Here is a 25,424-nt window from a genome sequence, read left to right on the forward strand (position 1 = left end):
TAGATGAATATATATTAGCCGAGCAAAAGATTGGTAAATTTTTTTATTATAAATAACACTTTCTGAAATATTCATTTATAAGCATTTTATAACTATATGACATCGAAGTAACAACAGGAATCGATCTTAGCATCATCAGCATAGAAATGAAGGACAAAACTATTACATATCTCCTCAGAGATTAATCTCTACAATTACACAAGCCAAAAAAAAGCAACAACTGTACTCTATCAAATCAACTGATAAAATTTTTATGAAACTAACATAAAAATATTTATACATTATAAAAGAATCCCATAAAAGTATTTATAAGAAATTATCTCGCTAAAAAGGAAAAAAAAGAAAAGGAAATGATCGGTTGTTTAACCTCTGTGGCCTACCGAAATGTGGACCTTTATTTCAACTCTGTTTGTTTTATTCCTGACATTTTTAGATGTTAATGAGCAATTATATTGTAAGAGTTATAATTAGTTTATCATTTTATCTGTTTAAAAAATAACTGAGGTAAACTGAAAACTAAACAAAAGAATAATAATAAATAATAATTAAATGACGAAATTATTTAATTTTTATTTTGATATTACATTCATTATCTTATAAAAAATTGCAACCACAAATATAATTTAAACATCAATAACACCTAAAACGGCAGATATTTAAACCAGAAACAACTAAGTGCATTGATAGTACAGTCTAGATTAGAAATATATTTATTTAAAGTAACAAATTATGTCCCTGCTAAATATATTAAAAACAAACAACTCTATTGCAATTTTAAATATTAAATTACGAGTAATTCTTCATAATAAGAGACATAATTTAAAAATTTATCAAAAAAAAAACTATGTTTTTATTAAATTATAAATATGATTTTAAATAGTAAAAGCTTAAATCACGGTTATTAAATCGAAACAATAAATAGTTAATTAATTTAATCAGTCATAAAAAAAGTGTTTATTATTAGAGAAACTTTTTTTTTTTACAGATTTTATATAAAACTGAATAAAATATAACGAATCTTATATGGTAAAGCACCTAAGAATAGCAAGAAACCCCTTTACACAAATAATTATGGAAATACAATAATTATTCCTTTAATTAATATCCCTTAAGAAGATTATTTACTATTACATTTATAAAAATCAACAAAATCAAGAATTTCTATCAAATTTTTCACGAATTTATCATTCCTTAAAAAAAAAAAAATGAATAGGTTATATATATATTACACTAAACAATAAATTGAAAAGATAAAAAGAAATAATAACTAAACTCCTATATCAGCTTTAAGTTTATTATAGATCTACAACAAATATTTAAGAAATTTTTACTTTATTTCTGTTAGTAATGGAAAAAAAAACTTAAAATCAGTAAATATAAGTAAATAATAATTAGAAATTTCAATATTTATTTAATTAACAAAGAACAAATCGGACATCATAGCATAACGATTTGTTTTATAATTTTAATATAAACTCATATAAAAGAAATATGATGTCAATGTCATTACAGAGTATTGAATCCAAGACCGATTAATTAACAATAAAATAATTATTTAATGAACAATTTAAAATTTAATTCGATAATCACCGATTAATTTAAAGTCATATTCTTAAATTTTACGTTTTATATAGTTAAAGATAAAATTATATTTTATTTTAAATATTTTACGAGTTTACAACCACTTCATATTAGAATTACAAGTAAAAATATTTTAATAATAAAATTTTATAGATCTGACATTGACCAGACTTAATGTTATATGTTAAATTAACAACATAAATGTATATATAAATAGAAAAAACATATATTTATACAATGATACATACATATTTCTCGAAAAAATACCATCGATTATTTTGTTAATAAGGTTAGTACTCTACTAATAGGATCCAGTATTAAAAAAAAATTTAATAACGTCACTATTACAATCATGTTATTAATTTTGACAAACATGTTTTATACAAGAAACATATACATATATTTTAACAAGGTGTTATATTATTTTTTTCTCTTTTGTAAAAAAAAAAAAAAAAAAAAATTAATGTGGAGGTATATTATTGTATGTTAAGTATGAATAGGCAATGTATATACAAAAATATAACACCTTGTTGTGAGATGGTTATATGTACACACACGATATGCACAACAGTCAAGAGTAAAGACTGCTGATTTCGGTCTTGGGCCCCGCTGTCGCAGTTACTGCTGCGCCGCCGGCCTGAAGCTCCAGCACCGGCGACCGGGGGTACACGGTAGAGTACAGAGATAAAGAGAGAGATAGTCAGACAGAAAGAGAAAGATAGAACGAGAGAAGAAAAGGGGGGTAACCTGTAGTCCGGGCCCATCCTAGCTCGGTGATACCGCCCCGCACGCCATGTATCGATCCAAAAACCCGACCGCCGCGCGAATTCGCTCGTACTCTCGTACCATCCTTTACGCTCTATATTTCCCTCTCTATCTCATTACTCCTCTACACTCCTTACGACCGGCAACCTCTCTCTGCCGATACAGAACAGACCGGAAGCTGTGAGCTGTGACGATTACTGATATCCGCCCACCGTATTTCCTAACAATTACTCACACATGACACTATATAACGACAATATATATGACCTTCAGGTAAATATAAGCGACTTACAAAACAAAACATCTCATTATTATAATAATAAAAAAATAATGAAAAAAAAAGGGCGTCGACATATTTTAAGTCACAGAAAACTAGGTACATTAAAAAAGATTTGATGAAACCAGATAAAAAACTGTTAATTACTTTAAAACCGTGAAACTGTATATAAAAATATACTAATAAAATCTCTAATAAATGAACTACAGCTTTTTTTTTTTTTAATATTCCGAAAAATATATACGAAAAAAACTGATATATTAAAAAATGATACGATGATGAAATCTAAACATGCGTAGGCAACAAGAATGTGAATAATAAGAATTCCCGACATCATTTTTTAAATTATTCTCAAAATATATACGCCAACGCAAAATCAAAGATAGATAGATATGAACACATGCAAGGTCATGTATAACATTAATTTTAGGCTCAAAATTATAATTTAATAAAAAACAAACATTACATTTTTTATTTTATTTTATTAATAAAAAAGAAGAAGAATCTACAACAATAAAATATCTTTACCTTAAATTTGAATCCGATAATAAAAAAAAAAATATTTACATTAAAAATCTCATATATATATTTTAATTTTCACTTTTTTTATTAATACAATTATATCTACACTGAATGAAGTGGGTGGAGAATTAATAAATCAGAGAGATGCTAATACAGAATTTGATGTAAATTGTGTTTTTTTTTTATTTGGGATTTAATGGGGGAAGAATAAAATAAAAAATAAATAAAATCATAGTAAATTTTTAAAACTAGAACTTTGTAATTTGGCATTCGATCAGTTAACAGTACGAAAATCGATATTTATATTTTTAATAGTTACTCGTTTAGATTTACAAATTAAATGTTTTAAAAACTAAATATAAAAGAGTATTTACTTTTATTAATAAGAAATCTATAAATGGTAGCAAAATTACCAAAACACAATTTGCTTTTTTAATATTTTGAAATCGGTTGAAATAACTGAAACCCCGGTTTATATAATGTAAATTGGTGACAATAAAATCTATTATTAAAAAACTCCAATAATTATTAATAAATAATTTAAATATGACTTCAAGAACACCGACCGGTTCTTAAACTATTTGTATTAAAAATATTATTTTAGACCAACAGAAGGTACAATCTATTTATTTCTTCATGATGACTAATTACGCTTATTTTTTAAGGGAAAACAATTTTGTGTCGTATGAAAAATAGCTTGTAGATTCGTATACAGTCGATATGCTTTCCGATAATGAACAACAACGGTAAATAATTTTAAAAATATACTACTTAGTTTTGTAAAAATCACACGATTGTAGGAAACTATACACGAAATATAAACCGCTCTCGAAAATAGCACAATGAAAACAATTCCATGCCAGATTTATTGAAGAAAATAAGGGAGTCAATTGGTTTCTCGTTGGCCTCTTCAACGAATGGAATATACTACTGTGTATCAGAATGCCTACCGAAAAGTACATTATAGTTATACAAGTGATATTTTTGCTCACCTTAAACAGGGGTTAACTGTAGTATAAAGCACATATTATATTAATACTCTTAAAACAAAGGAATTTTCATGATTCGTGTAATCTAACTTTTTTTATAGACATAAGAAAAACTGAATAGATATTTTAAACGACAAATTAATACGTTTCGTTCTTCGTAAAATAATACATTAGATGCTCAGATATAACTGAATAAACACTAAGCTATCCTGGAATTTTATAATCATATTCAGGATATCCGTGGAGAATTTCTTCCTGAACCCTATACAATAGTTTTGCTACCGATTTTCATTATACTGGTATTTAAGGGGAATTTTCCAATACAAATTCAGGGGTACCAATCCCCACGTGGCCAACAGAACTTCCCCTCTCGAGATTGGATTCTACCGAATGAAAAATCGAAAATTTTTCTTACTTTCAAGAGCAATCTTCTTCCGATATTATTTTATACTTATCCAATCCCACGTTATTCTTCCGATGTTCTATAATGTTAAAAATTGATGTATATGATATTAATTTTAGTAATACGAAGATACTGAACAAAAATACAATGGTTTTTTTAAAAGAATGTAATACACATAAATACACGCGCGCGCTTTAAAGTATTAATTTCTTTAATGAGCTATGAAGAAAAATATGGTATACAGTTAGAAGTTTTAGTAAAAAAATTACATAATTTAACAACCACATTTACATTAAATAACTTTCTTTGCACTCTAACAATCCCAAAAAGGATACTTCCCAAGATAGTAAAAAACTGAAATGACGTTGACCTAAAAGGAGGTAGAGATAAAAAAACTGAGAATTTCACATGCCAATAAAAATTAGGTTTTACTAACAATAATCGACTTTGGCAACTAAATACATATTTAATTATTTGTATCATTATAAATAGGGATTTATTTTAAAAAAATTTAACAATATCCATTAATATAAAACCAGGTAACAGAACTACTTCCGCGTAAAAGAACAAAATACTTCGGCCAAAGAGAAGGGCATCATCACTATGCTTTAATTACTATTTTTAAATAAATTATCAACTTATTTTAAAGATTTTTTCAAAAAATAACATTTTTTTTTTTTTAAAAAACCTACATTACTAAGCTCAGCTAATTTAAATAGTTACAAAAAAAGTAATAAACTCGTGAATTATTTAAAAAAAAATTAATTATATCTTCAGATAATTATATAAAACATTAAATTTTGGAGTATGACGTTTAACTGCCGGCCTCCGTGGTGCAAGTGGTAGCGTCTCGGCCTTTCATCCAGAGGTCCTGGGTTTGAATCCCGTTCAGGCGTGGCACTTTTCATACGCTACATTTACATATCCCATGCACAAGCTTCAAACTTATGTCCGATAACATCAAGCAAAAAAAAAATGTAGTCGGTGATTATCGAATTAAATTTTAATAATTATTAAAAGGAAAGTCAGATCTAGCGTAGAAGAAATTTTAAGCTAGAAAACGGCCATCAAGAAATACAACTAGGCAAACAAGAGAATAGTGATCATCTTTGTAGATTTTAAAAAAGCCTATGATTCAGTTACCAGAAAACATTGTTTAAAGTTCTTAAAGGAGTTGGGATAGACTCAAAATTAATAAACCTCATCAAGCAGAGTCTTACAAAATCGAAGATTAAATTTAAAAGGGAATGCTTCATCCTTTTGGAATCAAGACGGGTCAGGCAGGGGGACGGACTGTTTCCCCTTCGCTTTAGTGTAGTCTTTGAAAAGGTCATAAAAGAATGGAAAAAAGTTTGCCAATATAAAGACCTGAAGCAAGTAAAACTGGGATAGGGCGAGAGAGAATTTGAACATTGATTGTCTGGCCTTTGTAGATGATCTCGCCCTTTTGGCGGAAGATATAGAAACGGCAGAACAACAAATAAACGTTCTACATGGAAAGAAGCAAGTAGAAACAGAGTATATGATGAATATTAAGAACGCACTAAAATTGTCACGGACAGAACATGGAAGAATTAAGACGACCAAATTCAAGTACTTGGGGGAAGTTATACAATCAAATGGAATAGATAAAAGGAAGCAAAACATGGTCACAATCAATAAGATTCTAAAATTCTATGGCCAAGCGAAGGACGTGCTCAATAAGAAACGGATCTCAAGAACAGGCAAGTTCAGGCACTATACAACGGTAATCCGACCAGGAACTTTATATGCGTCAAAATGCGTAGCTTTAAACTAAGGGGAATCGATAAACTGGAACTTGTCAAAAGAGGGTTCTAAGGAAAATCAGATATAGATACAGTGAAAGAATGAAAAAGTATAGGATAGCTAAAAAAACTAGCCAGAAGTTAATGACCGGTGTCGAAAAAAGTTTAATAATTTAAAAAAAAACGCCGACCTCCGTGGCTGAGTAGGTAGCTTATCGGCATTTTGTGCGGTGGTCCCGGATTCGAACAGGCATGGCTACCAATTTCCACCAGGCTAATGACCTGAGCTGTTGATGCCCGGTCTTTCATAACAAAAAAAAAAAATAAAATAAAAAATAAATAGGTAAATAAAAAATAGAGATTACTAATACCAGAATTTTCTTCAGTTTGTTTAATCTCTCCTAGTAGTACCTGAACGTAGTGAAATAGTTTTAATTATATTTTAAGTATAAAATAATTTTAAATAATATATTTTTCGTTAAATATTGTAAATCTTTTAATTAGTTTTGAATTTTATAAACCTGCTCTGATCGATGCTTTCAGACAAATACTGAGCAAGTTATTTATATTTTGAATAGCATAACTACCCAACCCTGACATTATTTTAAAGTATATAGTTAAATCAAGATTGTGTTTACGTAATACACTAATTTTTAAATAGTTTTTTCTGGATTTACGCTAGAAGTATTGCAGTATAATTTAAACATTTGTTTTTAAATTATTAACAACTTTATGATTTTCTAACATCAGTACAGCTTTTAAAACACAAAAATATCAATTACGAGTATTATTGTAACAAGATCCACTACGAATTTTTAAAAATCTTAAGATTCCAGTTTATCTATTTTTTTTTTTTTTTTAATTTACCGAGGAATTTTCCATTTGGATTACAATTACGTTTAACAATATTTATTTCTTTTACATTTTATTTTATAAATTGATTTTTCTAGAGGGAAAATGAAATCAAATTTTATCCTTACTTAATTATTTAAACATGGAGATTGATCTAATCAATAGAAGCGTGTTAAATATTCACCAATTTTTACAACTGCGCGCTCAATATTTGATAAAAATAATTAAATCAGGCAGTCCTTTGTTTTTATCTGTTTGTCGTTTTATTATCCCTTAGGTAGTTTTTATATGAATTATTAAGGCTTGTCACTACTTAAACTGAAAACAAAATACTTAATGTTTAAGGTATACATAAATTTAAATTATAATTTATTTTAATTATTGATTAATTCTATACGACACAATATTTTTATAATATTGTGATCGACATTGACTGTATATAAAAGATATATTATTCCTGAAAAGCGGTGAATTACATTAGTTTTTTCTTTCTTTCATTTATTTGTTTTTTTGGTAAATCTACTTTTTATTTTACAATTACTTATACAATGAATAATTACGAATTATACATTCGTATTACGTATTTTTTTATGCTAATAAAGACTTTATATGGATAATTCTGTGCTTCTTTGTACGTAATAAATATAAATACGGCCTGGTAAAATTTTTATGATACACAATTTTAAAAAGGTGATTATTGATTTTTTTTCTTTTAAGAATTTAAATTTTCGGAAATATAAATAATACACACGCGGGCGCGCACATACAAATATACAATAGCTAGAGACTGAAATGTGAGTAAAAATTAAAAAAAAAATTTAGGCCTGTAAATGTATCTTAGTATACAAAATTTTGGTTTAGTTTTTTGTTTATATTAAATTTTGGTTTAGTTTTTTGTTTATTTTATATCTCTTTCGTTAAATTAAACAATATTGTTTGTACCACTGTAAGTTGTTTAACCATAATTATTTTAGATTTTTCTACCGTATAATGCCAAAAAAACTTTCCACAATTTCCCTAAAACTTCAAGTAAAACTAAGCAATATGTAGTTTCATTTAGTAGGAATATGAAACAAACTTTGAGATGGAAAAATGTATTTACTATGCTTAAGGAACATTTAAAAACTATAACGAGGGACAATTTCAAAAATAATTCGAAATATTACTGAAATTTTTAATAACTAAGTATCTTATTAATAAATAATAAAAATAACAAAAAACATATTAATTATCAATTTTTATGATTATTACCCTCATTATTAAAACACACAAATTACTAACGACTGTAATATAACAAAATACTTATTACGTACGTAACTTATGATTTATCTAATAATTATGCAAAATAAAAATAAATCAGAGGTTATTATAAGAAATATAATTAATAATTTGTGTAGAAATTTATAAAGAAATAACATTTTAAGAAAAATAATAATAGTAAAATGTAAAAAAAAAGAAGCATTTTACCATATAAAGATATATATTTAAAAGTAAAAAAAAACTTAAGAAAAAAATGTAAAAAAATTCCACTGTCATTAACAGAAAATAATAAAAATTGTATTCTTAAATTTTTACCGCGTTTTTTTTTAAACCATAAACATTTTATACAAAAAAAAAACAAATGTTATATATTTCCTTAATTTAACATTGTAGGGTACTCAGAACCAAAGACTACAATATACGATTACTCAAGGAAATGTTTGTTTCAGATGAAACAGAAAGCCAGTGAATTCTATGACATCTGCCACTAGCATAACAGAACAGATAATCAAGTTGCATAACTGGCAGGCGCTCCGACTTTAATAATAAACAATACAGTACTGCAGGGAAATACTTTTATGTATATAAATACACACACTTTTTTTTTTTATTGTAAAATATTTAAAAAAATTCTAATGATAGAATTAAATGGTTAATATTTAAATTCTTCTTTTTTTTAATAACAAAAATTGAACAATAAACTGAAAATTTACTAAAACTCATATATTTGCATTTGTATAAGTTTTCTATAAGATGGCTGTCACAATTGGTCAAAAGCATGAACTGTAAACACTAAGCAAAGTTCCGGATTGTTTCAAAGTAACTGAGAGAAATTTTTGTGCTATTTCATAACAGTTAGGGGGTATAGCTCAGTGGTAGAGCGTTCGACTGTTTCATAACAGTTGAAGAAACTTAGATATATCTGAGTAATCCGAAATCAATGAACAGTTAAAACAGTAGGTGGTGGTCTAAGAACTTGTTCCAAAGAGGAAGAAAACTATTCCATCAATAGCAAAGATGACTAGTGTTTTTCAGGATGGTCTTGGCATAATCTTCATTGAGTTTCTGGGGAAGGATAAAATGATAATTGGGCAGTATTATACAACTTTATAAGTTCCTTTAAATGATGAACTAAAGAAAAAACACTATATTTGATGAAAAGAAGGAATTTTTTCGCCAAGAAAATGAACCAGCTTACATTTATGTGAGTGACAATAAAATTGTTCAAATTAAGATACAAAATTCTTTTAAATCGCACTACTTTTGGGTTTAGCATTTTTAGACCAAGTTTCCAAATATGAAGAAAGAAGTTCTTAATGGTAAGTGATTTCCATGAAATTATGAAGTTATTGCCAAAACATCTGCCTGCTTTTAAAATTTGCATAAATATTAATATAAGGATGGGATAAAAAAACCAAGAATAATTGGACTAAGTACATATACACTTAAAGGAGATTATGTTGAAAAATCAAAAAGATTTTTCCAAAAAAAATGTGTCTTTCTGGACGGACTTGTTCAACACTCACGGTAAGTTTTCAAGAAACATTTATTAGAATGTACACTCTTACTTTTGCCAGTTTAAATATTTGAAATATGTATAAATAATATCCAGTTCATAATTTACATCATTATCATTGTCATTTTCCCCACCTTTGCTAATGTCCAAATATCTGAATTGTTAATTTCATTAAGTTTATGTTATATAAATACAACCTTTACTAAAAATACATTTTTTTAATTCTACAAGCATTTGTAATGTATAAAAGCACAACAACTTAAGGAAACACAACAAACCATACACAAAGACAAATCTACACATTAAATGGAGGTGAGTGAGTTTAATAACAATAACAACATATTCAAAACATGAAGACATGCATAACAGTATAAAAATATCAATAATAATGGTTCAATGAAAATTATAAAACTAACAAATATTCCATAACATTTACTGAATTCTTCAAACTTCTAATGACAGAAGTAAGTCTAAATTTTTTAACAATTTCATTTTGAACTGGATTTTACATACCAAAAAATCAACATTTGTTGCCACAACTTCCAGGATTAAAAGAACGAAGTTATTCAAAATACTCAATGAAAAAAAAGATACTATTTTTTAACATTAATTCCAATTTGAGTTTAACTGAATTAGGCATTTAACTGAATAATTCTGCTTAAAAATTAACCAGTTACTGAAAAAAAAACCCTGATCAAACTAAATTAAATAATCTATTAAAAGATCAATATTAAAGAAAAATCAATACGTCACCATTAACAACATGATATGCAATCCAACAAACACATCCTTTTTTTTTATTTAATCAAATACATAGTTTATTGAATCTATTTTTCAATTACAGAAAACTGAAGGGTTTACAATTGTTTATACGCAGATCAATAATTGAAACAATAATGAAACAATTCTCACACACAATCAGTATTTCAATTTACAATCCTCTCAACCATGACAACAAATAATTTCTTTAGAATTATATTAAACTGATCTATATTTAGACTATAGCTGACATACATTTTTATAACATCTCTAAATTGTCTCTTTTAATCAGCCATTCTTAACTACATTTAGAATCATCACTTCATAACTGTTTAACAAAAGAAATAAAATTCTCTAAAATTGGGATAAAACAGAAAAAATGTAATATATGCTACTTTTCCTTTAAATTATGTTTTTTCTACAAATGAAGTTACTTAAGAAGTTATAATTTATCTTATCACAATATTATGTATTTTCATTTGAAGTTTTGTAATTGATCTTTCCAGTTTTGGACCAGATTATTGTTATAGTATATTATTTGAACTTCAATGATCGGATATTGCATTGTTTTTGTTCAAGAGAGGTTTCAAATAATCAGCTTTATGTAACAGCAAACAGTTCAGCTACTAGCAAACTGTGCAACCACTGGATGCTAAATATTGTCCTTAGGTCGATATACAGCCACTTTCATTTCTTTTTTTCTTTATTGCTTGATGATATCGCCACGTAAGCTTGAAGCTTTTGAGTGGGAGATGGAAATGGAATTTTATAACGTAAGAAAAATGTTATGTCTGTTTGGGATTCAAATCCAGGACCTTCAGATGATGAAAGACCAAGATGCTACCACTCCAACATGATTGGAATCGAAAAGTATCTCCTATCCAAAAAAAACACACTGTTGTGAAATTCATTACTGATGTATTTGATTTTCCTACAGAAATTAATGGGGCACCCAAGAATAAAGATAGGATTCGTAAAATAACAACTCTAGTATAAACCTAGAATTTTGTGGTATGTGAAAGTATCCAACTAAATAACTAAGGACATCAGATACATTACCTTTAAACCTAATCCAATACTTTTAAAAGAGTTTAAAAGTATGCTATAGCAATATAGAAAAGCTGTATTAACTGCTGATTAGTGACAGATACTGTAACACATTCATGCATGATATCTGCAAGTTACAAATAAAACAAGTCAAGTTAGTAAAAAGGATCCTTAAAACTTAATATTGCTGTTACAATAAGAATATCTGCTGGGAGTAGCATCGTGAAAACAATGGGATATTAATTACAATAAAATTACCATTGTCAAAGCCACACATAATAAACTGGTTCCTATAAAATAAAGTTAAGTAACAACAGTTTCTACTATTAGTTGCATATTTTTAAAATTTAGAGACTAATTGATTGTTACAAAACAAGTTTATTTTTTCCTGCAATTCCTGATGTTCATAAAATTTGTGTCATGGCATCTGAATAGAGAAAATAACTGAAATTAGTTATTTCATACTTATAGATAGGAAACAGTTTATGGCAAATGGAAAAAATTGAATTTACTTAATATATTTAACCTCATTCTGTCTTCTATAATAAATTTTAATACCTCCAGACTAACAATTGTTCTGATGCTCTCTAGTCTTAAATACATAATAAGAAGTATTCTGTGTTCTCAACAACTTTTTAAATTTTTTACTCATCATTTATAACCATAATATCTTAGGGATTATTCTTTATTCATGTCATAATCTTAGACATCATTCTTTGGTAATAACGTGTATGATTGAAGTGTCTTTGGTAACAATTCTCAGTCAATTTAGTTCCTTTTATTTGACATTTAAGGCTATACAGTACAATAATTTTGAGTTTAATTTTTATGGTTACAACCTCAAGCAAGCTGTATATATATATTCATTTATTTATTTATTTACTTATTATGTTTTTGAAGGTGAGAAGAAATTATGGGTGAAAAAAATGCTGCCAGATCCTTTCTCGGAGTGGAACATGAGACTGATTGATTTAGAAGAGAGCTTGCTACCACTACACCACCTGATTGATCAGTTTTATTCTATAAATTTTTGTAATCACATCCCTTCTATTGTTATTACGTATCAATTTTATTGTGACATTTGAGCTTACATATTCAGTTGAGTTCGTTTTTTATTATTTTATTTTTGAACAGTTTTATAAATAAACAATCATTTTAATGATTATACTTTATCTACATTCCAACTTCAATTTTTATAGCAGTTTGTTTCAAAAATCCTTTTTTAAGATAATTAACTTTCTGATAAAAAAAATAGTTAATAAAAAAGATAAATTATTAGATTATTATATTAACTTGAAGAAAGAATTTAAAGTTTCAAATTTATGTAAAATAATTTAAAGGTAAATAATAGCATTTATTTATATGAATTTTATAAAATATGCTTTAAAAAGCTTTAGGATATGTGGCAAGAACAAAAATATATCTTAGTCTTAAAAATATAAAAAATATTTTATATAGATTGCAGTTTGATTTTGGTATTTTTGCTTTCACTTAAAGTGCATTCACTGTTTAATAGTGTAATTAATAAAGAATACTTAAAATTCTATTTGCATAGAAAGTAAACATCAAGAATTCTAATGGCAATCTCTGTGGAGGATTGGAATCATCTCTCTCTTTCATCTGCAAGCTTAAACATTTAAACCATGGTTAGGCTAGACATTTTTTATGTACTACAAGATTCATGTGTCGTAGAGTACTGCAACACACAGTAAGCCTGTTGTTCCTTAAAGACTAATTAGATAAATAAGAGATACAGAAAACAGATATAAATTTGAAAAATTTACTCTAAAAAATTGTTTATAAAAACTTTAATATCTAAGCTTAGATCATTTTGATGTTTAACATCATCAGTAAACAGAACAGAAAAAAATTAATTATGATAATAATAATAATAATAATAATAATAATAATAATAATAATTGAATAAGTAAATGAGAAACGATAAATAATTACAATACAGAAATTAAATTATAAATAAACAGTGAAACACTATAAAACAATGACTATACAATTTACTGTTGCCATTTCAGGCAATCCCAATAGAGAGACAATTCAGGGGCAGTCTGAATTGGAGGTTTAAATGGTTTTAAACTAAATTTATATTTTTTATTAAGATTGCCGGAAACAATTGCAGTTGCTTGAATTGCAACAGTCATTTTGCAGAGATTCATAAGTACAGTTTATTTGTTAATTAGTATTTTTTTGTAATTACTATTTTACTCATGAATGATGCGCACCTTTTTTCTTAAAAAGAAATATTTAAAAACAATATGAATTAATGGGTGCATATGATATATGGGGATTTCCTAATAAAGATCCAATATCTGTATTTACTGTTGTACTACACAGTGTAGTATAATTTACTAATATACAGTAGTAAGTAATCAAATCATGGCATGTATTCAAATTAATTTTGATTTTACATCTGCAACTGAATGTTGAATCACATCCCTTTTGAGGTCTATATTGTAATTGCGTGTTTATAAATAAACTTTTATCATATGTTTATCTCTGCATTTCTGGTTATTTTAAGATTTGTTATTATTCATCATGCCATATTTTTATATAGGACATAGTCGTCTCAGCTAAAAACAACACTATTCATTTTGTTTTAATCAATTGAAGGTAGACTGTGTGTACAGTTTATACTAATACTAAGTTTTCCATTTTGTACTTTAAGCAAGCTAGTAAAAATGAGTACTGTAAAATGTTTGTGTTCATTTACGGTGAAAACGAAAAATTAAAGTTATTCACTTAGCTGAGGATAATCATGCAGGAGACTGTAAATATGATATTCCAAAATTGTAAGAGAGATTGAAGAAAGAAAAAAGAGAAGCTTATGGATAGTAGTAAAATTAGAAAAACATTCATAGCAGAATTTGGAAGTTTCCTCAAGTAGATGGGCAGTTGTTTTCTAACATTCAAGATAAACACAAGCAAGGATTTGCTGTTTCAACAGAGATGGCACAATTAAAAGCTGCACAAATCATAAGGGAACTTCAAATACCAAATTTTAAAGCAAGCTGAGGAAGGTTAAGTCATTTTATGAATAGGTATGAACTATCAATAAGAAAACATACATCTCTTTTTCAATGCTTGACGGATGTCTTTGAGAAAAAATAATTGGCTATCTAGAGTCATGAAATTTAGTTACGACAAGAAAATAACTTTTTAATTGGACAGATAGGAGATGCCAATCAAAAAACAGTTTACTTTGACATGCCAGCAAATGCAAAAATTAATGCTGTTGGTGATAAAACTGTTCGCATGTGTACTAGTAGTAATGAAAAATAGCGAAGTACAGTCATGTTGAGAGTACTGGCAGATTCACCATTTATTATATTTAAAAGAAAAACCCTTCCAAATGATGAAGAATTACCTACTGGTATCACTGTTAGAAGCAAAGAAAACAAACGGGTGGATGACACAATAGTTTAAGAGTGGATAAAATGTGTCTGGGAGTGGCAACCTGATGCTCTTTTAAAACTGAAAAGTATCTTACTGCTGGACAGTTTCCATGAACATGTAATAGACAATGTGAAAAAACACTTCAAGAAAGTAAAATAGTGCAAGTTTACAATCCTACTAAAATGATGTCATTCATTACACAGCCATTTCATGTTTGTATTAATTGGCCTTTCCAAGTAAATTAAAAGAATTTTTATTCAGAGTGAATGGTGACTGCAGTCCATGAAACGACTCCTACATGAAGACTGAAAAAGCCGAGTTTTGACATTAATATGCAAAAGGATCTTGGCTACATGGGATCTTACTTCAAATGATTTGGTTGTGAAGAGTTTCAAGAAATGCTGCATTTCTAATAGCTTAGGTGGAAGTGAAGACTGCCATATGGAATGACAAAGACAATCCCATCTCCTTCTGAAGTTAGAGATTAAAACAACGATGAAAATTAAAAAACAAGTAAGAATCCTTCTTCAGATTTACCATATTAGTATTTTAACCTTTTTCTTTTAAAATTATCAAACAATGTTGCTACATTAGGCTCTTTGTTCTATTTTTCTTTTAGATATGCCGGCTAGTTTATCTGTATTTCTGAATTTTTTAAAGTGTTTATAAATTTACCATAAATTTTGTATATTTGTATTTAATGACAATTTAATTTTCAAGAACATATCTTAGTATTTAATTTTTATTGTAAAAAAAAAAATAAAAATCAATTGAAAATTTTACATGTTTACTTTTTCCCTAAAAACTATATCATTATTTTTTCCGGTGTGCGTTGCACGAAAGTAAATATGGAAATTTATTTGCTTTTATTTTTTATACTCCTGCAATGTTTAGAATGATGCTATTGTACCTAATAATCGAAATGACAATGTATGTTTGGATTTTAAGTGAACATTTTTGTAAATGTTCACTTAAAATATCTTTTGAGTTTTCAATAACTCAAAAATAGTTTGAGTTTTTAAGTTCTGAAACTTTTTGTTTCAATAACTATCTTGTTTTCAATAAACATTTAATAAATCTTTATTTATATATAAACCTGGTAATTAAAGAACATGGCAACATAAGAATAACAGTTTGTATCATGTTATTAATTAATGTAATACAACAATAACAGTAATAATTAAAAAAAAAAAAAAAAAAAAAAAAAAAAAACAGTTTGATAGATTATTATGTACAAGCAAAATGAAACAAAGAAAAACAATACAACTCTTTTAGAAAATAACAATGAAAAGGGAATATAGTAATGCACAATAGATATTCTGCAAATCTGAAAAGTGAACAAAAACAGACCGAAACAATATATACCTTAAGGGAACAAGAAAAAAATTCCAGTGGGTAAAATATTAATCACACTTAAGAAAGTATACATTTATTTTCTACCAAAAACATAAAAAAAAAGTAAATAAAATAATCAAGAATGAAATAAAAGAACTTATAATAATAAAAATTCCTTAACGACGATGACTAAATTATCAAGAAACAATGCAGATATAGGAAGCAACAAGAAATAAAATATATAAAACACATTATATATTTTATTCACTAACAAACAATATGAGACTAGTAATTAAAATTCTTAATACGTATTATCACATAATGATCATGTGATTTCAACATAAATCTCATGACCGGTTTATGTTAAATTAATTTAAACTAACTAAATTTTTATTATATGGATAATTTTTTCAAGTAAAAATAAATTATCAAGAAGAAGGGAAGAATTTAACAGCGATATATGTATATGACATTTACTGATTATAAAAAGGTTTTTAATAGAATGTTTAGTAATGTATTATGAAACATAATGTAGAGAAGAGGAATACCAATTCATAACATTGAGACATTAAGGAATGCATACTAGGACTTTAGAATGGAGAGTAAAGATATGGAATATAGACAAGTAAACATGGGTGTAAGACAAATAATGAGGAACATCAACTGTATTCAGTCTCCATTATCCACTGATTCTGGAATCTTAAATATGATCTTGTCTACAAACAATGTGTACTAATTTTAATAAATTTAAACATTCATTAGATGACATATATTATAAAATGTTTCAGAAAGAAAAATGTATAATTTCATTTTCTACAGGTTGTTAAATTTATAATCTAACAAGTGAATTTGTCATCACCATTGTAAACATCATGAGGGTGTTAACTACAAATAATAAGCAACTGGTTAACTAACATGTCAAGATCCATGGCAGAGTGGTAGTGTTTCTGCCTTTCATTTGAAAGGTTCTGAGTTTGAATCCCAATCAGATTTAGAAATTTTCATGAAGTACAAAATACAACTATCCTAAGTAACTGCAATCAGGTGTAAGCATTTTGTTGGATTGAGAGTAAATAAATAATATAATAATAAATAAATAATGATTTTTCGCCCTAAAAAATTCAGTCTGAGTTTAGATATTTTTAAGCTAAATTTATGCTTTTATTAAGGTTTCCTGAACAGTAGATGTTTGTCTATTATTTTACTCTTACAATGAAATCACTTTTAAAAATACCATTTTGTAGTGTCTTGTAAGAATTATTTATCAATTAATACTTTTATTATTATTATTTCACACAATTATTTTTTTATTTATTTCTTTAATTAGTTTATTTTTTCATACATTATATATTATTTTTTTCCCATACATTATATTCTATAGAACCTATAATCGTGATTACTTAAGAATGAAAACAGCTGTCTAATCTCAGATTTAATGTAAAATCTTTTATGAATGATTTCTTAGGGTTACTTTATTTTTTCAATTTGGTATAATAACGATTTAGCATACTTCTTTTCTATATTTATTATAGAAGATTAACAAAAGAAAAACACCTTATAAATAAAAGAAAATTACCTTATGTATTAAATAACTTAATACATTATCTAGGCAAAATTGATTATTTCAGATTTTAATACGACAAAGATGAAAAAAGATGATACAGGAAGCATAAAAACTGACTGTGATTCGTGCTAGCATAAAAAGAAGACAATTTTAAAGGTTAAAACTCTGCCACTGATGAACAAAAAGTTAATGAAACAGTTCAGCTAAAGAAACTTTTACCAAAGAAATTAAAACAAGAATATTTTAGAATGCATTCATAGCGTTAAGAAAATATAAACTGAAACACTTTAATAAAGTGACACAGTTAAATCTCAAGCAATTGACTCAATCTGTACCATTTATTTTAATCTATATATATCAAATAACTATATGAAATTACGTTAGAATATTCTATACACACAAACTATAATAAAATCTTATCTTACTGACGTATATTAATGCATGATTTTTTTTTAATACTAAACACAATGAAAGAAAACCATAAATTATTATAAAATGGCATTAAATGAACAGTTTAACATTTACTCATTACAGGTTCTAAAGCAGGCCACACATTTCTAATTTTACTATGCAATAAAACTGAGGTGACAGTAAGTTAACTGAACAAAGCAACTGAGCATCATGTTTCTTCCACAAATGACATACAGTTTATTACACAATTGCTTCATTTTGTGGTTTCAGTTCAGTAGGTCAGAGTTTTAAGGACAAAATGAAACATTTTCTTCACTACATTTTTTTTTGTTTTTTGTAATTTTATGATTTAATAGAACAACTTTTGTAGTATAATACTATAAATGTGCATTTAGTCACACTTTTATTACCTAGCACTTATTTATTTTTTTAAATAACTACAGATAGTGGTCCCAATTACAGATTTTGCAGCACATGAAAAAAATGGCAAGCCTGATTGAGATTCAAACCAGAAAATTTCAATTGAAAGTGAGAAATTCTATCACTCTTCTATGCAAGTCAGAACTTATTTAAATGTCATAAAATAAATTTGAATTCAAAATATATTCTAAAATAATTAGATTTGTTTCAATAAATACTGTAACTTTAATAAAAAATTAAATTAACTGGTTATTAAAATTACTGAGAATAGTATGAAAAAATAAATTAAAAAAAGCTGACAATGTTGTTGAACATTCATTTCCTTTAATAATACATCTTACAATATAAATCCTACTGCTATTTGTAATAAAAGCTGAAAAAGCTCTTCAAATTTTAAGAAAAAAAAAATTGTAAACTATAAAGTTGTTAAATCAATAATGTTAAAAAATGAAAATCTTTAAATGGAAATAATCAAAAATTTAAAAATTAAAGAAAAAATTTTAATTTATAAATTTGCGCTCACCACTGTGATAAGGTTACAAATACTTCTGTCTAATAATGCCTCAAATAAAAAAAGTTTCAAATTCACTTTTTGAAATACCAAAATCAAAATTTCTGTAATGGAGAGATTGTTCATCTAAAACTCTCTCTTCAATAAATTAATTTTTTTCAATATTTACATACACAGAAGAATAACATTCTCATGTCATCCTCTGTCAATTCCTGATAACTCCTCTTCAACTTCATAAAAAAAAAAAATATAATAAAATCAGTATTACTGCAGCATTTGCTATCAGCCAAATTTAAATTTTTTTTAAAGGAATAATGAGTATTATTACTATAAGTTATGGCCAACAAAATACTACAAACACAGTGTTGTAAACTGCAAACATTTAATTTTATGTAAATTTTCAGAAAGAGCATAACAGAATCAATATATAAAAGAACACAGATAAAATTTTATGAATACACTGGTCAGCAAACAAAAAATTACACTGAATTGTGAGAAGAGACTCAAAAAAAAAAGAACACATGAAACCAAAAAGGAATAAAAGTCTACTCATCAGAAAAATTTATTACGGAATAATAAAAGAAGCAGTAAAAGAAATATTAAAAATACTTAATTAAATCTCATAATTTACACATTACTTAATCTTTTAAAAGTCATTGATGTAATCAGAGATCCATTGACTTATTGTCACCTACCCTCATTAATTTAATTTTTTGAACATTCATATTAATACTGTGTTCTTTCATAATATCTCCAGTTTCGAAATCCTCTTTTAAATATACTGGCTAACTCTTAAAAATGATATTGAATTTTAAACTCTTTACTTTCCTTCCTCCTATGCTGATCTCGTGCATTTCTACATAAGTTTACTATCATTATTTTTTAGTATTAAATCATTTACTAGGATTAAAATCCGTATTGACAACTTAATTAATCAAGCAGTTCACCTAACTTTTATAATTTTATATTCATGAATTATAAAACAGTGTGAGATCTCTCAATACAATACTCAAGCTGAAATCAAAGAATCTACGAGTTTATTCAGAAATAAAATATAAAAATGAAATACATTTTTAAAATAATCTCAACAAAATATTTATTCTCTAATAATTATTATTATCATCGTCAACGTCCGCATTAATAAATTAATTACTTAATAGTCATTAAAGTAACAAAATAGAACTTACAGCTGAAAAATATTATTCAATTCTTATAGAGTCATCAGTTTTGATTATTTTATAAAGAAAAGGGGTAAAAACTATATTCTTTGAACAATAGACTTATTTATTATCATAGCCACATATTAATATTGTTTGCTAAGAAATACAATTCTTAATCAGAAAATTACATATTTCATGACAGTAATCGATAATATTCTTTCCCCTTCCGAAAGTTCAAGGATACAAGCATCTCCCAACTTCACTAACTTTCTATTAAACATAAGTTACACAGAACATTAAGCAAAAGCCAAACAACAAACTGAAACAAGAAATTGTATGCTTCAAATCCAAGAAGAAAATCAGCAATTCATTAAGAGAAGAATTCTTAATTTATAAAATTTATAGCAGTTTTTTTAGTTGTATTTTGTTTGCATTCTAAATTGTATTTTATAACTTTCAAAGAATCAATAAAAAAAAAGAGGCCATAAATTTCCATCATTCTTCTCAACTTCAAAATTTAATTCCTCACAGTATAAAAAAATAACAATTAAAAATAATAAATACAATACAATATTACACGAAATTGGACATACACAGCTAACTTCATCTTACCTTCTCCAAGGACTACAAAAACCTATCTGCTCTTGAAGGAGCTGACTTACTGTGAGGCATGTAGTTGAAGACTGCAATCTCCACACAAATCTAAGATCCAGATGCAGGCTGAAAGGCAACACCACGGAAAATCTTGCTAATAACCAGCTACCAATAGACTGAACTATCAAATTTCTTAAGGCTGTGAAGCTTTTTAGTAATGTATAAAATACTGTAATTGGAAATAATGTGATTTTTCCGTGTGACTGTGATTGAATGCAATCAACAGGCTACAAGCCTCAGAATAATAGAAAAAAAAAAACATTAATCCAATCTGAAGGTTAAATTTTTTTATAGCCAAGAGAAGAATAATTTATTTCGTATGATTATGCTGATTGACGATAATGAGTTAATGCTGTTTGATGATCAGGTTAATTTTAATTAAATTATAAATAATGTACAGCTGTACACACTTTAGAAGTAAACTATATTTCTGTTAAATTCAAAATATTATTTTTCCTGAGTAAACATGAAATATTATTAAAAGTATAACTGATCTTCAAAATTTGTAGCAGTGTTATTCTTACTAAAATCTATTTTAATACAAAAAAAATTTAATGTTAAAATTTATTGATATCCTAAATATCTTTCTTCATATCTCTCATCATAAACCACATATATTGTTTACTCCTCCAAAAACACGCCGAAAGATAAAAATTAACTCACTTTTAATAAATTAGTTAATCACCTGAAGGAAATGTATTCATTCTCTTTCAAAAAATATATGAATTCAGGTTCATGGAGTAGAATTGTTCAGAAGTTCAGTTGTTAAAAAAAATGTTACTTGAAATATCAGTGATAAAAGGTTTCAAAATAACTTCAAAAATATCTTCTGGAATCGCATGTCTATGTATTAGAAAATGAATTATTTATTTAAATTCATATTTTTATGTATATATTGAATAGTAAGATGCCTATTAACAAAACAGAAGTAAAACTAGTAAACATGTTTCTTTGTAAAACTATTCACATAAATATTTCCTTCTCTTTGGATAATGCAGAATACTTTTTTACTACTCGCCATTGATGCCACATTAGTATAACGAATTAGAATACTTATTTCCAAAATTCCTGACTGAAGTTAGAGATTAGTGTTTGCCTAATTTTTGCTTAATGAGAATATTATTTATATTATACAGAACTTTTCTAAAATTAAGAATCAATTACTCCACAATTTATTTAAATAATCATCTTTTGGTTCAAAAATAGATATCAATATTTAGATTTGATGCATAAATAATAACTACGTACAATTTGACTTATTTTATAATAAAAAGATAAAATAAATAACTGACTCACCGATTTCATGTTCAGGAGTACGCCGAGAAGGTGACGTCGGTTTTAAACAACCAGGTGGAGGATGTTTAAGGACGGAAATAGGAACAAGACCCTCAGGTGGCGAATCACAACCGGCAGTTGGCATTCGAACAAGGCACCAATCAGGTCTAACTTCCACAACTTCAACTTGTTGACCTTTTGTCACAGACAATTCTGATGCTGCACCTGCCACATGATCTGCTACCACCCATGTCATCTCCACTCCAGTATTCTGAAAACAAAGATCGTAAAATATAATGAAAATTATAAATAATAACTTTATAAAAAAATAATAAATAAATTTATCAAAGTAAATATATCATCTATCAGTAATGAAATAATTTAATCATTCTAATGAGCTCACAGGTAGAAGAATTTATAGAATCTGCATCTCACCAAAATAACTGTTTTAACCCAAAAATAGTTAGGCACTGTACGAAGTATTATAGAATGAATTTAAATAAAATTTTTACATATTCTATTAAATATTATGTTAAATTACATTCAGTTCTAAGATTTTATGCAGATAATTAATTAAATCTTTTCTTAATTTTATAAAAATATTCTTATTAAAAAGAAACAGATCATGGATTGTCTTATTTTGGTGAACATAGCAATTAATTTAAACTAATAAAAAAATTATTTAGTGATGAAAAACCTGTTAAATAAAAATAAGACAGTCCAGTACTTGAAAAAGCTGTTTAATCATTAATCTTATATATCTTTATAAGAAAAGTGTATTTTTGATAAAAAAAAAAAAGGTACGACTTTTTGTCTTCATTTTCAACATTTTAACCTGAAGCAATTTTCTGTAAAGCCCAAACAGTTTCAGAAATTTTAGAATTTAAAAATAGATTTTATGCCAATCAGGAAGTATGTATAACATCAGCTTACACAAAATAGGAAAGAATGCCTAAAGAAGTTAATAAAAGTAACAAAATACTTCCCTACCTTGTTCGTTTCAAAGTTACAGTAGGTAATGTCTCCTTTTGTTACAAATGGTGAGATCCAACATCCAAATTTCACTAACCTAACTGTCAATGAAAAATATGAATTGTTAAACTTGTAATGTGATTCTATCATGAAAACAAAATTTCTAGACACTTAAGTACAGTCCTTTTGAACCTATGCATAATGAGAGTATCCCACAATCGCAGAGAGCTACATAAATTTTACTGCTATTTTCAATGTCATATTTGTGTGAATTAGCATTTTCTACACTGAAAGTAATGAAATCTAACTCAGGAATAGACTTGAAGATGATTTGCGTGTTGACCTATCAACCATAAAACCAATTGTAGACAAATTCTGTGGAACACATGAACATAGACTTCACATTAATTTTAGTGGTGAATTTTTGAAAAAAACAATAATATATATTTTTTTAATCAGAGTTTAACTATACATAGATTTCAGATAGTTACCCTTCTCTTTCTCTGACAACACTTGACATGTTGCTTATATTTAGAAGAATGTGCTTGCATGTTACCAAGTTCTATATACACTGAATGTCTGATGCTTAGAATTAGATACTACATATTATTATTATTATTATTATTACCAGTATCATCATTATTACTAATCATAAACAACTAAGTGTGTCGCGATATTTTGGGTGTTCAGTGAAGTGTGTCATCAGTCAAAAAAGGTTGAGAACCATGCTGTGAAGTACTATCTACTGGCCGGAGCATATTATAGAAATATTTTAGTCATACAACGCAATATAATATATTTTAATTTAAAGCAATTTATTCGTTAAAATAAATTCAAATTATTAACAGGTAGATAAAATCATGTGCACTAGTAATACAACCAAACATTTTAAAATGATGTAATATACCACAGGTATATGACTAATTAGTTAAAGCAGTAGTGGTGGCATTACATCATCACCTGCAGCACACAGACCTATAATCTTTCAATATTTTACAGAGATAATGCTGCTGATTTCTTATAATCTTTATAATTAGCATTTAAAGTTTATTTTATAAAAAATTTTAGCCTTGGAAATGCATGCATTCAGATATTCGATTTATATTATACACAATGGAAGAGAAAATGAAAAAACTTGCAATCAATAAAAAAAAAGAAAATAACATTTCATATACATACATATATATATATATATATATATATATATATATATATATACACACACACAACTTACATTGTAAACATAGTAAATAACATATAAAATGATATTTTTAATAAGTCATCCAATTAAACTTTCTACTTGTTTTTTAATCAATTAAATAGCCTTTAAACACACACACACAAATGTGCATGTTATGTTTAAGTAAAGTATATTATTATGACGGGTTCTCTCATTCTCTCTCTCTCTCTCTCTTTCTATGTACATGTTATGAGTAAATAAAGTAGATTATTATGATTAAAAGACTATTTTTAAGAATCTGCAGTTATAACATGTTTTTCCTTTTATAAGTATTATTTTTTTAAACATCTTTTTACCACACTACTGTTTATCTACAGAATTCTTCTTTTACTGTTAGCTACCCACAATAATAAAACAATTAAATTGTTTAAAAAATACCTAAAAAACCAATTCCTGATTATGGCTGGCTGCATCCAAAAATCATTTAGAATGAAAATTGTTTAACAAAAGGTAATAACAACATATAAGTTCAGGGAGCATTTTTATATTTTTATTCTAGAATATAAAAGGAATACAAAGGAATATAAAAGAATACATAGGAGCATTTTTATCTCCTATATTTTTATTATAGGATCCTACAAGATACAGAATGTACCATATTTACAGGTGACTTCTATCAACTTGAAATCTATTTACTTTATCATTACTAAATAAAATGCATTCTGATTTGGATGTCACCTTGTAGAAGTAGTATTATTATTAACTTTAAATTTTTTATATAAATTTAATTTATAAAA

General features: G+C 26.6%; 1 protein-coding gene across 11 annotated transcripts in view; it reads right to left on the bottom strand.

The window, feature by feature from the left end:
- trio (trio Rho guanine nucleotide exchange factor) overlaps positions 1-25,424 on the bottom strand; it is a 1,562,448-nt gene that overhangs the window by 218,895 nt on the left and 1,318,129 nt on the right. For all 11 annotated transcript variants that reach the window (XM_075373360.1, XM_075373356.1, XM_075373361.1 and 8 more), the window contains one exon: positions 22,497-22,746. In XM_075373360.1, coding sequence (XP_075229475.1) covers positions 22,497-22,746 — 250 coding nt within the window. The remainder of the gene's footprint in view (positions 1-22,496; positions 22,747-25,424) is intronic.

The sequence above is a fragment of the Lycorma delicatula genome, chromosome 8, assembly GCF_047948215.1.
Source record: "Lycorma delicatula isolate Av1 chromosome 8, ASM4794821v1, whole genome shotgun sequence".
Taxonomy (NCBI): domain Eukaryota; kingdom Metazoa; phylum Arthropoda; class Insecta; order Hemiptera; family Fulgoridae; genus Lycorma; species Lycorma delicatula.